General features: G+C 51.8%; 1 protein-coding gene across 1 annotated transcript in view; it reads left to right on the top strand.

Moving 5' to 3' along the window:
* The window catches only part of Gucy2d (guanylate cyclase 2D, membrane (retina-specific)), a 12,913-nt gene extending 395 nt beyond the window's left edge, over positions 1–12,518 (top strand). The window contains exons 2-19 of the mRNA XM_013013120.1: positions 3–335; positions 423–727; positions 2,710–3,061; positions 3,357–3,441; positions 4,297–4,399; positions 4,790–4,891; positions 6,509–6,589; positions 8,504–8,710; positions 8,832–8,988; positions 9,255–9,404; positions 10,021–10,169; positions 10,704–10,867; positions 11,001–11,193; positions 11,446–11,620; positions 11,747–11,845; positions 11,974–12,068; positions 12,218–12,303; positions 12,425–12,518. Of these exons, the coding sequence (XP_012868574.1) occupies positions 3–335; positions 423–727; positions 2,710–3,061; positions 3,357–3,441; positions 4,297–4,399; positions 4,790–4,891; positions 6,509–6,589; positions 8,504–8,710; positions 8,832–8,988; positions 9,255–9,404; positions 10,021–10,169; positions 10,704–10,867; positions 11,001–11,193; positions 11,446–11,620; positions 11,747–11,845; positions 11,974–12,068; positions 12,218–12,303; positions 12,425–12,518 (2,930 nt within the window). The remainder of the gene's footprint in view (positions 1–2; positions 336–422; positions 728–2,709; positions 3,062–3,356; positions 3,442–4,296; positions 4,400–4,789; positions 4,892–6,508; positions 6,590–8,503; positions 8,711–8,831; positions 8,989–9,254; positions 9,405–10,020; positions 10,170–10,703; positions 10,868–11,000; positions 11,194–11,445; positions 11,621–11,746; positions 11,846–11,973; positions 12,069–12,217; positions 12,304–12,424) is intronic.
* The last annotated feature ends 284 nt before the right edge of the window (positions 12,519–12,802 follow it).

Here is a 12,802-nt window from a genome sequence, read left to right as displayed (position 1 = left end):
CCCTGCCGCCTGCCGGCCGGCCGAGCTACTGGCCCAAGAGGCCGGGGTCGCGCTGGTGCCCTGGGGGTGCCCCGGGACGCGGGCGGTGGGCACCACGGCCCCCGCCGTGACCCCTGCGGCGGAGGCCATCTATGTCCTCCTTCGGGCTTTCCGCTGGGCGCGCGTGGCCCTGATCACCGCGCCCCAGGACCTGTGGGTGGAAGCGGGGCGTGCTCTGTCCGAGGCACTCAGGGCCCGGGGCCTGCCAGTCACCCTGGTGACCACCATGGAAACCTCGGACCTATCCGGAGCCCGCGAGGCCCTGAGGAGGGTCCAGGATGGGCCTCGGGTCAGAGGTAGGTTCCCCTGCAGGGTGGCCGCAGATTGCTGGGCGGGTCCTGCGGGCAACCGCGCAGCGCAGCGAGTCCCGTCTCTGTCCGCAGTAGTGATCATGGTCATGCACTCGGTGCTGCTGGGCGGCGAGGAGCAGCGCTACCTACTGGAGGCCGCCGAGGAGCTAGGCCTGGTTGATGGCTCCTTGGTCTTCCTGCCCTTCGACACACTCCACTATGCCTTGTCCCCAGGCCGGGAGGCCTTGGCTGCACTGGCCAACAGCTCCCAGCTTCGCCGGGCCCACGATGCAGTGCTCACCCTCACGCGCCACTGTCCTCCCGGCGGCAGCGTGCGGGACAGCCTGCGCAGAGCGCAGGAGCATCGGGAACTGCCTTCAGACCTGGATCTGCAGCAGGTAGATGGCCCCCAAGGAGCAGCGAAGAGGGAGCAGAGCCAGGAAAGTGGACAGGAGAGAAGGGTGGAGCCAGTGAGAAGCGGGAGGAGGCGGCCACTGAACAGGAGGGCGGGGCCAGTGAAGCCAGAACCTCAGCTCTTTCTGGAGTTTCCTTTTGTCTTGCTTGGTATTAGTGTATTGCACTTGCCTTGGAAGTATTTCCTATAGGCCCTCAATGTTTCCTCTGGTATCCAACAAAGACAATTGAAGATCAAGGCTTTGGCAGCTTGTAAGTGCCCAAAGGCCCTAGGTGAAGCAAGAGGCTCCCATGACCAAATCTAAAGATAATTTCCAATGTCTATCTAATATCCAGGATTCCCTACCTTTCCAGAAACTCAGATCAGACAATCTAGGCACAAAAGGGTAGGAGCTTGAAACAATGTAGAGAAGAATTTAGATACATGGGCAGAAAATTAGCCAACACAAAAGGTCATAATTTGAAAAGGGGACTATAGATCAAAGGAACTGAAATATCCTCCATCAATACCCTGGCTTTCCCCCCAAGAGGATTTAGGGTAGCCAATGGGGTGGAGAGAGAGAGAGAGAGAGAGAGAATGGGAATAGATTAGGATGGGAGGAAGGGTCAGACAGTGGAGAAAGAAGGGAAGAGAAGTGGAAAGAAACTCTCTTTAGTTGTCTGTAAAGACAGTGAAGTGAGTTGTGGCTAATACAACTTTCTACTAGTTACCCAAGTCAGACCCAAGATAGTCGCCCAAGTCAGACCCAAGATAGTCACCCTGATTCTTTCTACTTTGTCCTCCCACATCCAGACACCAAGCCCCATCACTTTTACTTCCTAAAGCTCATTTAAATCCATTCACTTTCTCCATCCTCAATGGCCCTAGTTTGGGCCATAGCATCTTTGACCCCTATCCCAGAGCATAATCTCCCAAATGGTCTCTGCTTCAATCCTCAGGCCTCTCCCATCTAACAACTAGATCAGGCTCTGGACACACTCCACACATCACAACCCAGTTGAAGCCTCCCAGTGGCTTCTGCATAGCTTATTTCAGCTTGGATTAGAGACCCTTGGTGCCCATATAGATGGAGGTCTCCTCACATGATTTATCAGGAGTTGAGTCTCTCTTCTCTTTTATGAACTTCAGCCAAATGGAGCTACTTCAAGTTCCCTAAAGTGCCCTTCTCTTTTGCCACTGAGCTTCTGGGGTGTGTTACTTTCTCTCTCTTGCTCAACTCTCTCCTGAATAGTTCTGCTTCATCCCCTAAAGGATGGTTACTTACTTCTGGAACTCTCCTCCTCCTCCTCCTCCTCTTCTTCTTAATTCTGTCACTGAAGCTCCATCACTTTCCCCTATCATTATTTATTGCACTACTTTAACTTCCTCATCTGTCTCCAACTAAATGAGAAGTTTTGAGACAGGTACTGTTTCAACATGTCTGTTACGTTACACATTGCTTGGCATGCTAACATAGTAGAGGCCCAATGAGGCTGTAAGGTACCATTTTGGTAAAAGGAAAAATAAGGGGGTGGGGTCGGGGGTTCCATAGAAAACAGAAGCTAACTAAAGGATTGATTAGAAAGGAAGCTTTTAGGTGAATAGCAGGTGGTAAGATCGTGTGTGTGTGTGTGTGTGTGTGTGTGTGTGTGTGTATGCAGGGCATCCAACTGGAAGGGAAAAAAACAGACTTCGAAGATGCAGTTAGAATCAACAACCTTGAGAGAAGAACTTAGGTCTGGAAAAGAGAGATTGGGGCGGAGGAGACGAGGGGGAATGACCAATAAGAGAAGCAAGAGTCAATGGGGAGAAAGGGAGTGATGGTCGATGGGAAGGGATGTGGGAAGTCGTTGACTAGTGGGAAGTCGTTGACTAGGAAGTGGTAACCGCCAGTAAGCACAAAGCTTGAAGGTTGTGTGAAGCACAATGAATACCATCAGCATATGGATTATAACTCTGGTCCCTGGGTTTGTACTACTTCTCCAGGTCTCCCCGCTGTTTGGCACCATCTATGATGCTGTCTTTCTATTGGCCTGGGGCATGGCAGGAGCACTGGCGGCTGCAGGTGGCGGCTGGGTGTCAGGAGCAGCAGTGGCCCGCCAGATCAGGGATGCTCAAGTCCCTGGCTTCTGCGGGACTCTGGGAGGAACCAAGGAACCTTCCTTTGTCCTACTTGACACAGACGCGGCAGGAGACAAGTTGTTTGCCACATACATGCTAGACCCCTCACGGGGGTCTCTCCACTCCGCGGGGACCCCAGTGCATTTCCCTTATGGTGGTCCAGGGCCTGGGCCGGATCCCTCCTGCTGGTTCGATCCGAATGTCATCTGCAATGGAGGTGAGGGAAAGCACTCCAGCTCTCACTGAGACCACTCAGAGCATTCACGAAGTGGTGAAAAATAAGGACCTCTTATCCTGTAGTTCTTCCAGATCTTTCTCTGTCATCTGACTTGCTCAAGATCCCTCTTGAGCAGTCCCAAAGGCCTCTGGAAAAATTTCCAGGCCTTCTCCCAAAGTACCCTCCCTCCTTCCCAACCCTTACCCCCATTTCCTGGAATCTCCTGGGATTGGTCTGACTTCATGCCTCCCTGGAAAGGGGTTCCTGAGAGTCTCTCCTCTCATTGTCTCTTCAGGGTTGGAGCCAGGTCTAGTCTTCCTTGGTTTCCTCCTGGTCATAGGGATGGGGCTGACTGGGGCCTTCCTGGCCCATTATATGAGGTGAGTGGGGGAGTGAGGGGAGTGGAGGGGGACCAAGGCTCTCTACATGTTAGAAAAGTAGAAAAGGAGGCTGGGAATGTGGCTTAGTGGTAGAGTGCTTGCTTAGCATGCATGAAGTCCTGGGTTTGATTCCTCAGTACCACATCAATAGAAAAAGCTGTGACACTGTGGCTCAAGTGGTAAGGTGCTAGCCTTGAGCAAAAGAAGCTCAGTGACAGTGCCCAGACCCTGAGTTCAAGCCCCAGAACTGGCAAAAAAAGAAAAAGGAAAGTAGAAGAGGGGCAAGACACCTGTGGATCATACCTGTAATCCTAATATCTGAGGAGCAGAGTTCAAAAACCAACCTGGTCAGGAAAATTCTTGAGATTCTTATCTCTAATTAACTACCAAAAATCTGGAAATGGGTTGTGGTTTGAGTGGTAGAGAGCCAACTTTGAGGGAAAAAAAAAAACAGCTAAGGGACAGTGCCCAGGCCTTGAGTTCAAGCACAAAAGGAAGTACCAGCACGAAAGGAAGGAAGAAAGGATGGACAGAAGGGAGGGAGAGGGAGAAAGAAAGGAAGGAAGGAAGGAAGGAAGGAAGGAAGGAAGGAAGGAAGGAAGGAAGGGAAGGAAGGAAGGAAGGAAAGAAAGAAAGAAAGAAGGAAAGAAAGAAAAAGAAAAAAGTGGAAAGTTTTCTTACAGAGGGGAGTAAGGATTCTGGAGAGCTGGCAGAGTTCAGGGGATGTCTACTTTGGGTCTAGCTACACTTTCTTGGAGCTAACAGTACTAACAGTACCCCTCCCCCCTATCCCTGGCTGGCCTCTTCTCACTGAACTTGGTCCTCTTTGTGGGGATGACTTCTGTTCCTCACCAGGCACCGGCTTCTTCATATCCAAATGATCTCCGGCCCCAACAAGATCATCTTGACTCTGGATGACATCACCTTCCTCCAACCACTGGGAGGCAGCTCTCGAAAGGTGAGGAAAACCAGGGGTCAGGACGCAGCTGTCTTCTCCCCATGTATTTGGTCCCTGGTCTGAGCCAGCCCTCACTCCAGTCCCCAGGTGCGAAGTCTAGGTTCTGCCTCCATCTCTGTCTCAGCTCTGAGCTCTGAGAACCTCAATATGTACAATGGGGATAACCGCCCTGCCCCTGACCGCTTTCCTGGGAGCAGTGTGAAAGTCTAAGACAATGAACCTTGGGTAAACTGTAAAGTGTTGTGTGCTTGGGGAGTAATGTCATTATCACCTTTTGTAACTGAGATTCCTTCATCTCCCATCTTTAATCCATAAAACTCAGCCTGACCTCAATCCAGGACTCTGACCTCAGAATACTTGTGATCCCTTGTATTGACCTCTGCCCTCCAGGTGGCCCAGGGGAGTCGATCAAGTCTAGCTACTCACAGTGTGTCAGACATTCGCAGTGTCCCCAGCCAGCCCCCGGACAGTACCAACATTGGCATCTATGAGGTGAGCTTGCCCTTGAGTTTGGCTTTGTTCTGCTCTGGGAGGATCAGAAGAAGGAGGAGGCACACTCTCAAGGAGAACAAACAGTCATATCGAACCCTGCAAACTCCAGATGGGGATAGAAACCCAGTCCAAGAATAGAGTGATGGGCCAGGTGCTGGTGGCTCACACCTGTAATCTTAGCTACTCAGGAGGCTAACAGCTAAGGATCATGGTTTAAAGGCAGCTCAGGCAGTGAAGTTAGTGAGACTCTTATCTCCAGTTAACCACCTGCAAACTGGAAGTGGAACTGTGGCTCAAACTGGTAGCTTGCTAGCCTTGGGCAAAGAAACTCAGATAGTGTGCAGGCCCTGAATTCAAGCCCCACGACCAACCAGAAAATGAAAAGGTGATGGATTCTGCATCCAGTCCTGATCCAGGTGAGGACTCCTCAAATGCTAGTCACACTGCCCTGGATGCTGGAGGTGCAATGAAGCATGCTGGGACCAGGCACAGTGCTATTCCACACAGCCACCAGGCCATTCTCCTGCCATGTTGGGAACCCTGACCCCGCCCCTCTGCATTTTCACTTGGACTAGGCTTAGAAACACAAGCATTAAAGCAGAAAAAGAACATCACAGAAGGGCATTAGGACACTGACTAGAGATGAGAGAGTGCAGCTACTTGAGAAGGAGGAACAGAACTCTTGATCTCCAGTTCAGGGAAAAATGTAGAAATGCACACTAGGTCACCTTCGGACGTTGTGATCCTTTGTCAGAGAGAACATTATTGTCATTTTGAGCAGGTTGTTCTGGCCTTATCCAAAACATGTAGTTTTGGGTGGCAATTAAAAATGTACCATTATTTCCAAATGCTTATTTGAAGTCAGTACTAAACTTTTATAACTCTCTTCTAGTCCATATCTCTTACCAATGAATAGGTCTGCCTGTGATTTGCAAAGGCAAAAGAAATCAGATCAAGTGGCTTCTTGGTCATTCTGATGACAGCAGTAGATCACTGAGCCAAGGTCAGGTCCTCTGCATGTTTGTACAGTTGACATGCCATGATCCTGCCAACAGCCAAGGACAATAAAGCCAGAAAGGAAACTGCCTATTGGTTTCTAATACCCAGACACCTAACACTAGCCCAGTATTCTCTTATTGCTGGGGATAGTGAGGAGGGCTTTGTCACCATTCACTTTTGCTGGCACCGATGGCTCATGCTTATAATCCTAGCTACTCAGGAGGCTGAGACCTGAGGATCATGGTTCGAAGCCAGCCAGGACAGACAAATTAAGAGACTCTGTTCTCCATTCAACCAGAAAAACACCAGAAATGGAGCTGTGGCTCAAGTGGTAAAGCACTAGCCTTGAGTGAGAAAGCTAAGGAACAGTGCAAGGCCCTGAATTTAAGCCCCCAAACAAAACAAAACAAAATTCACTCAGTGAGACTACTGGTGGCCATATCTTGTATGGCAGGGACTGCCCTTCAGGCTTTACACATCTGTGTCATGGAACTCCTCATTCCTGAGACTCTCTAATGGAAGACATATTCTGGGAAAGTGGAATGAGGAGATTCTAGAGTTCCTTGCATCATGGGGCTTCAAACATCTGAGTTCCTAATTCTATCCTCTCTGCTGCAGGGAGATTGGGTTTGGCTGAAGAAATTCCCAGGAGATCATCACAAAACTATCCGCCCAGCAACCAAAACAGTTTTTTCCAAGGTAAGAGTCAGACCCATGATGGAGGATGTGATAGCCATCAATTCCCCCCACTCCTTGACTTCTCTTCATAGTGGGGTATACAAGTGGGTTTCAATTATGTGTTCCCTCCATTCTACAGCAAGTTATCTGTCATTTTCTCCTTTTCATGGTCTAATCACAATTTAAATGTGATAAATCATGTGTTAACTAATCATATAAGCTATACGTTCATCTGTGGGCTGCCTTATTATTATTCTTTTTGGGGGGGGGGTCTTGTCGTGGGGCCTGAACTCTGGGCCTGGGTGCTGTCCCTCAGCTCTTCAGCTCAAGGCTAGCGCTCTACCACTTGAGCCACAGCGCCACTTCCAGCTTTTTTCTTTTTGCTTATGTGGTGCTGAGGGATCGAACCCAGGGCCTCAGGCATGCAAGGCAAGCGCTCTACCACTGAGCCACCTTCCCAGCCTCCTTATTATTATTCTTTACTTTGCTTCTCTCATGGACTTCAAGCTGAGTGAGGGCTTCCCTCTGGGCCCCCCCCCCTGTATTTCTAGCTTATTAGAGAGACCCAGTGGATATTTGCTGACTGTTGGGTGAATGATAGGAAAATTTAAAATGAGTGGGGCTGTGGCTCAAAGTAGTAGAGCACTAGCTTTGAGCACAAAAGTTCAGGGACAGCACCCAGGCCCCGAGTTCAAGCCCCAGGATTAGCACCAAAAAAAAAAAAAAGAAAAGAAAGTTAAAAGCGAGCTTCAAGTGCTGTCAGACTTTTTTGCACAGAATAATCCTAGGTGTATTGACCCAGGCTGAATAAAGTAGAAAACAGTTGCAAGGCAGCAATAGACTGGCTTATTTTAATCCTTTCAACCTTGATGTCCCTCTTCTTCCTAAACACTTGGCAGCCCTTTTTCCTGGCCTACTTCCCAGAGGCCTCTAAGGGAGCCCAAGGTCACTGCTTAGTATTGACTTCAGTGAACTGCCTATATGAGACTAAACCATTTAGTACCTGGTGTTTTAAATAAGAAGCCTTTTTCTGGTGATGTGGATCCAAGAAAAGCTAGAAAGAGCCTTAGTCAACTTCCAGGCCTGCCCCCCTCCCTTATTTACCAGCTTGGGAAGGCACTCTATCCTGACCAGTGCATGTGGCCTTACTCAGACTACTTACTCCTCAGACTGCTCATTCTCATCTTCCCTGATTTGGGGAGGGTGTGAGTCTCAGATGCACCTAACAATGATACCGGGAAGCAAAGCACCCCAGCCAAGTCCCCAGAATGCGCTCTGAAGATGGTCAGCCTCTTTCTGTTCTCCCTGAAAAGATTGTTACAATGCTGGGCACTGGTGGCTCATATAGTGCCTGACATTGTAGCTACTTTGGAGGTTGAGATCTGAGGATTATGATTCATAACCAGCCCAGGCAAACAAATCAATTAACCACAAAACAAAAATAGCCAGAAGTGGAGATGTGGGTCAAGTGGTAGAGTGCCAGCCTTGAGCAAAAAAGCCAAACAAGAGTACAAGACCCTGAATTCAAGCCCTAGTACCAGCATACACACACACACACACACACACACACACACACACACACACACATTGTTGCATCAGGTGGTGGTGTCAGGGAGTTCTTCCGGAGGCACTTTCCCCTAAGACTTGACTTTATTGTTAATGAAAGAGAACCAGCCTAGGTTCTGATCATCGTTCTGTGGTTTGTCTTTCCCTTATAACTTCAAGTTCACTACCTGATGGGTATGTGATCGGCCCTTGACTATATTGTATTTCCCAAAATACAGAAGTCCCCTCACCAACACACTAGATGCCCTAAAAACCATTTCATGCATCTTCAATCCCATGTTCCCAGTGTACACACTGGGGCAGTACTCAATAATGCCCCTTCCACACGTTGCCCCCTGTCAAATGCCTGTCAGCTTTTACCCCTTTCAGCTCCAAGAGCTCCGGCATGAGAATGTGGCCCTCTACCTGGGGCTTTTTCTGGCGGGGACAGCAGAAAGCCCCGCAGCTCCTGGGGAAGGCATCCTGGCTGTGGTCTCGGAGCACTGTGCGCGTGGCTCCCTGTACGATCTTCTTGCCCAGAGAGAAATAAAGCTGGACTGGATGTTCAAGTCTTCTCTCCTCCTGGACCTCATCAAGGTGAGTTGCGGGGCTGGAGGGTGTTAGGGAAGGGGAGGGAGGGGGGAGGAGAGGAAGGTGTTCTCACGGAAGAGAGGTGGAGAGGCGGGAAGACTGAGGCTACCTCTCATCCCGGTCCAAGGGAATGAGGTATCTGCACCACCGCGGCGTGGCGCACGGACGGCTTAAGTCCCGGAACTGCGTGGTGGACGGGAGGTTTGTGCTCAAGGTCACCGATCACGGCCACGGGAGACTGCTGGAGGCGCAGAGAGTGCTGCCGGAGCCTCCCAGCGCAGAGGGTACGAGCTCCCCTCTGCACTTCAGGGCTGCTCTGATTGGCGGTTTGACTGAGGGGGGCGGGGTCACTGCCTGGCTCGCGGGGCGTGGCCTGCTGGGGAGGGCGGGGTTTTCTCTGAGATGGCTTCGCTTTCCCGGGGACTACACTTGGGCTGGGGGCTAGAGTGTGTGGAGGTCATAAACCTGCGCTTTCTGGGTGCGGATGAGTCTGTGGCTAGCGCCGCCACGGTCCTCTGTGAGTTCACGCACCTTTCCCTTTTATCCCCAGATCAGCTCTGGACAGCCCCGGAGTTGCTTAGGGACCCAGCCCTGGAGCGCAGGGGCACTCTGGCCGGCGACATCTTCAGTCTGGGCATCATCATGCAGGAGGTCGTGTGCCGCAGCACCCCTTATGCCATGCTGGCGTTGACACCCGAGGGTAAGGAGAGTTCTGGCCAGGTTGGCACTCAAGTTAAGACAGAGCCAAGTCAGACCTAGGCTGGCTTTCCCCGCCTGATTCTTTTCATCAAAGCCCAGTGATGAAAATTAGATGGGAGCTCCCTTAAAGCTGAGGTCTCCTGGATCAAGGCAGGGGGAAGCCAAGTGTGGAGGAATGGGTGGATGGAAGCAGATCTGAAGGAGTTTTTCTTTCTTGAGCCTCTCCTGATCCTAGACTCAACCTACTCGTTCGTTGGACTGAGCAGACTTCTCTCTGCGTCTCAGAGGTCCAAAGGAGACTGTGGGCAGTTTGAGGGGTTAGGAGAGCAATCTTACCAGATTCAAAGCTACATTTACTAGCTGAGAAATCTACTTGATCACCCTAACCTTTCCTTATCATGTGTGCAATAAATGTTTATTAATGTCACCTCTTACTGAGAAGCCCTAGGTTGAGGGTCTTCTTATTGCTCCTAGAGATCCCTTTCCACATAGCACTGAAGTTCAGGAATAAGAGGACCCTTTGTCAGTCCCTCTCCTTAGGCGTCAACAACTAGGCCAGAATTAGAAGTAGCTTCTGGCCTGGGGTACCAGCCCTCACAGTCCCCTTATGCTTCTAGAAGTGGTACAAATGGTTCGGAGCCCTCCTCCATTGTGCCGGCCCACAGTGTCCATGGACCAGGCGCCCATGGAGTGCATCCAGCTGATGACACAGTGCTGGGCAGAGCAGCCGGAACTTCGGCCCTCCATAGACCGCACCTTTGACCTGGTCAGAGATTGGGATTGGGCAAGGACTTGGCTAGCCACTGGGATCCTAGATTTAGCTCCCTGGGAAGGCCACAGGCAGGCAGGATCTATGTCGGTCCAGGCTACCTTCTAAGGGACAACCTGAGGAACAGGAATTTGGTGGAGCAGATTTACAATAGGAGTGAGCTAGAATCGGGGCTATGGAGACCTTTGGGTGGACAGGCAGTCCTTAGGGTGGGAGAAATATTTAATTCAAGTAACACTAAATGAGAATCAAGTAGGAGTTTGGCTTACTGTGATAGAAAGTCCCTTGGCCTGGGAGTTCAAAGAGTCAACTGGCTCTAGTGCCCTGTCAATTCCTAGCTGAAAATGACTCTTAGGAACCCCCATTTCCCATGTGCCTCCCAATAATATCTGAAAACACATAGCCAGAACCTCCAGGTGTTTGATGAGAAGATGAATGGGGAAAGAGTGCTCAAGAACATAGCCCCAGAAGAGGGCTTACAAGACAGGGCATGGCAGCTTTACCAAATTCTCCTCCTCCTCCTCCACCTAGTTCAAGAGCATCAACAAGGGCCGGAAGACAAACATCATTGACTCAATGCTGAGGATGCTGGAGCAATACTCTAGCAACCTGGAGGATCTGATCCAGGAGCGCACAGAGGAGCTAGAGCTGGAAAAGCAGAAGACAGACCGGCTGCTTACACAGATGCTGCCTCCGTAGGTGCCCATCATGGAGAAGGGTGGGTGGAGAGGGCAGCTGGAGCCCTGCCTGACTGGGACAGCCTCCAAATGACACCTCCCCCCCAACACACACACACACATACACTCACACTATCTTGCCCCTGCCCAGATCTGTGGCTGAGGCCCTGAAGACAGGTTCATCTGTGGAGCCTGAGTATTTTGAGGAAGTGACACTGTACTTCAGTGACATCGTGGGCTTCACTACCATCTCAGCCATGAGTGAGCCCATTGAGGTGGTAGACTTGCTCAATGACCTCTACACACTCTTCGATGCCATCATTGGCTCCCACGATGTCTACAAGGTAGTGTATGGTAGACACAAGACTTCCTGACCTCTGTTTCAGCAGCACCAGTCCCCAGCCCACTAGCCCCAGGCCATCAGCCTAGTCCTCTTCCCCAGCCCTCCCTTACTTCACTCTTGGCCCAATCCCTGACTTAAAGCCTGGATCTCCAGGTTGTCAGTTACAATCCCGGTTGAGCCTAAGTTAGGCCTCTCTCCGTGACCTGGGAGGTGTGGGTGCTCAGTGCTGAATTGACATAACCCCTTCCTCCAGGTGGAGACAATTGGGGATGCCTACATGGTAGCCTCAGGGCTGCCCCAGAGGAACGGGCAGCGGCATGCTGCAGAGATTGCCAACATGTCCCTGGACATCCTCAGCGCAGTGGGCTCTTTCCGCATGCGCCATATGCCGGAGGTACCTGTGCGCATCCGCATTGGCCTGCACTCAGGTAACTCACAGTACCTAGGCCCTCCCTGTCTTCCTTTGAGACTTCCTTCCTAGTCCACATTCCTGTAGAGGGTGTATTAAAGCCTCAGATGGAGTACCATCCCTCCAAGCCCGCCCATCTCCGCAGGTCCGTGCGTGGCAGGCGTGGTGGGGCTCACAATGCCACGCTACTGCCTGTTTGGAGACACTGTCAACACTGCCTCACGCATGGAGTCCACTGGGTTGCGTGAGTGTCACAGGGGTGGGAGGAGTTTGGGGGTGTGGAGGTGGGGGTGCGGGGCTCGGGTGGAGATGAGGACCGGGGGATGTGAGTCTTGGGCTCAGGGCCCCCTGCTCCGCCCTGCCCCGCCTCAGCTTACCGCATCCACGTGAACTTGAGTACCGTGAAGATTCTCCGAGCTTTGGATCAGGGCTTCCGGATGGAGCTGCGAGGCCGCACGGAATTGAAGGTGAGTTTGGGGGTCCTCGCTCCTGCTCCCCACTACCTTGTCTCTTCCTGGGGGTGTCCTGGGGGTACAACACTTCAAGACCCGGGCCCTGAGCCTCCAACCCTCTCCCAGCCCGCCTTAAATCCCCCTCCTCTCTTCCATCCCTCCAGGGCAGGGGCGCTGAGGACACGTACTGGCTGGTGGGCAGGCTAGGATTCACAAAGCCCATCCCCAAACCACCCGATCTGCAACCTGGGTAGGTGCGGCTGGGAAACACCAGGCGGGCCCCTTCGCCCCTGCTGGGCATGACCCCCATAGTCCCCGCCCCGCCCCCACAGTCCCCTTCCCTGAGGCCACCGCCCTCCCTCCTCCTGCAGGGCCAGCAACCACGGCATCAGCCTGCAAGAGATTCCCCTGGAGCGGAGACTGAAACTGGAGAAGGCCAGGCCCGGCCAGTTCTCCGCCAAGTGAGGTTGGTCCTGAGCGAGTGTTGTCTCTCCCCTCAGACTCCTTCCCCCCCATACACCAGTAAGGGAAACGCTTCCTAAGTGGGCCTGTACCTCCTAGGAGGGCCTAATGCTGTGGGCAGAATTCCCCAGCCAAGCCAAGTGTATTGATTTCTCTCCTAGTAAGCCCAGGCTGGGTCCTGAATCTAGGGATTTCCCCTGGGAGGAAGCATGTGTTACAGGGATACTGGTTCTACAGGACCCGGGTGGCCCAGGAATCAGGACTTCTATCCCGACCTCAGTACATAA

Source organism: Dipodomys ordii, unplaced genomic scaffold (assembly GCF_000151885.1).
Source record: "Dipodomys ordii isolate 6190 unplaced genomic scaffold, Dord_2.0 Scaffold19, whole genome shotgun sequence".
NCBI lineage: Eukaryota > Metazoa > Chordata > Mammalia > Rodentia > Heteromyidae > Dipodomys > Dipodomys ordii.
The sequence above is the reverse complement of the archived record's forward strand: the minus strand, read 5'-3'. Positions and strand labels throughout refer to the sequence as shown.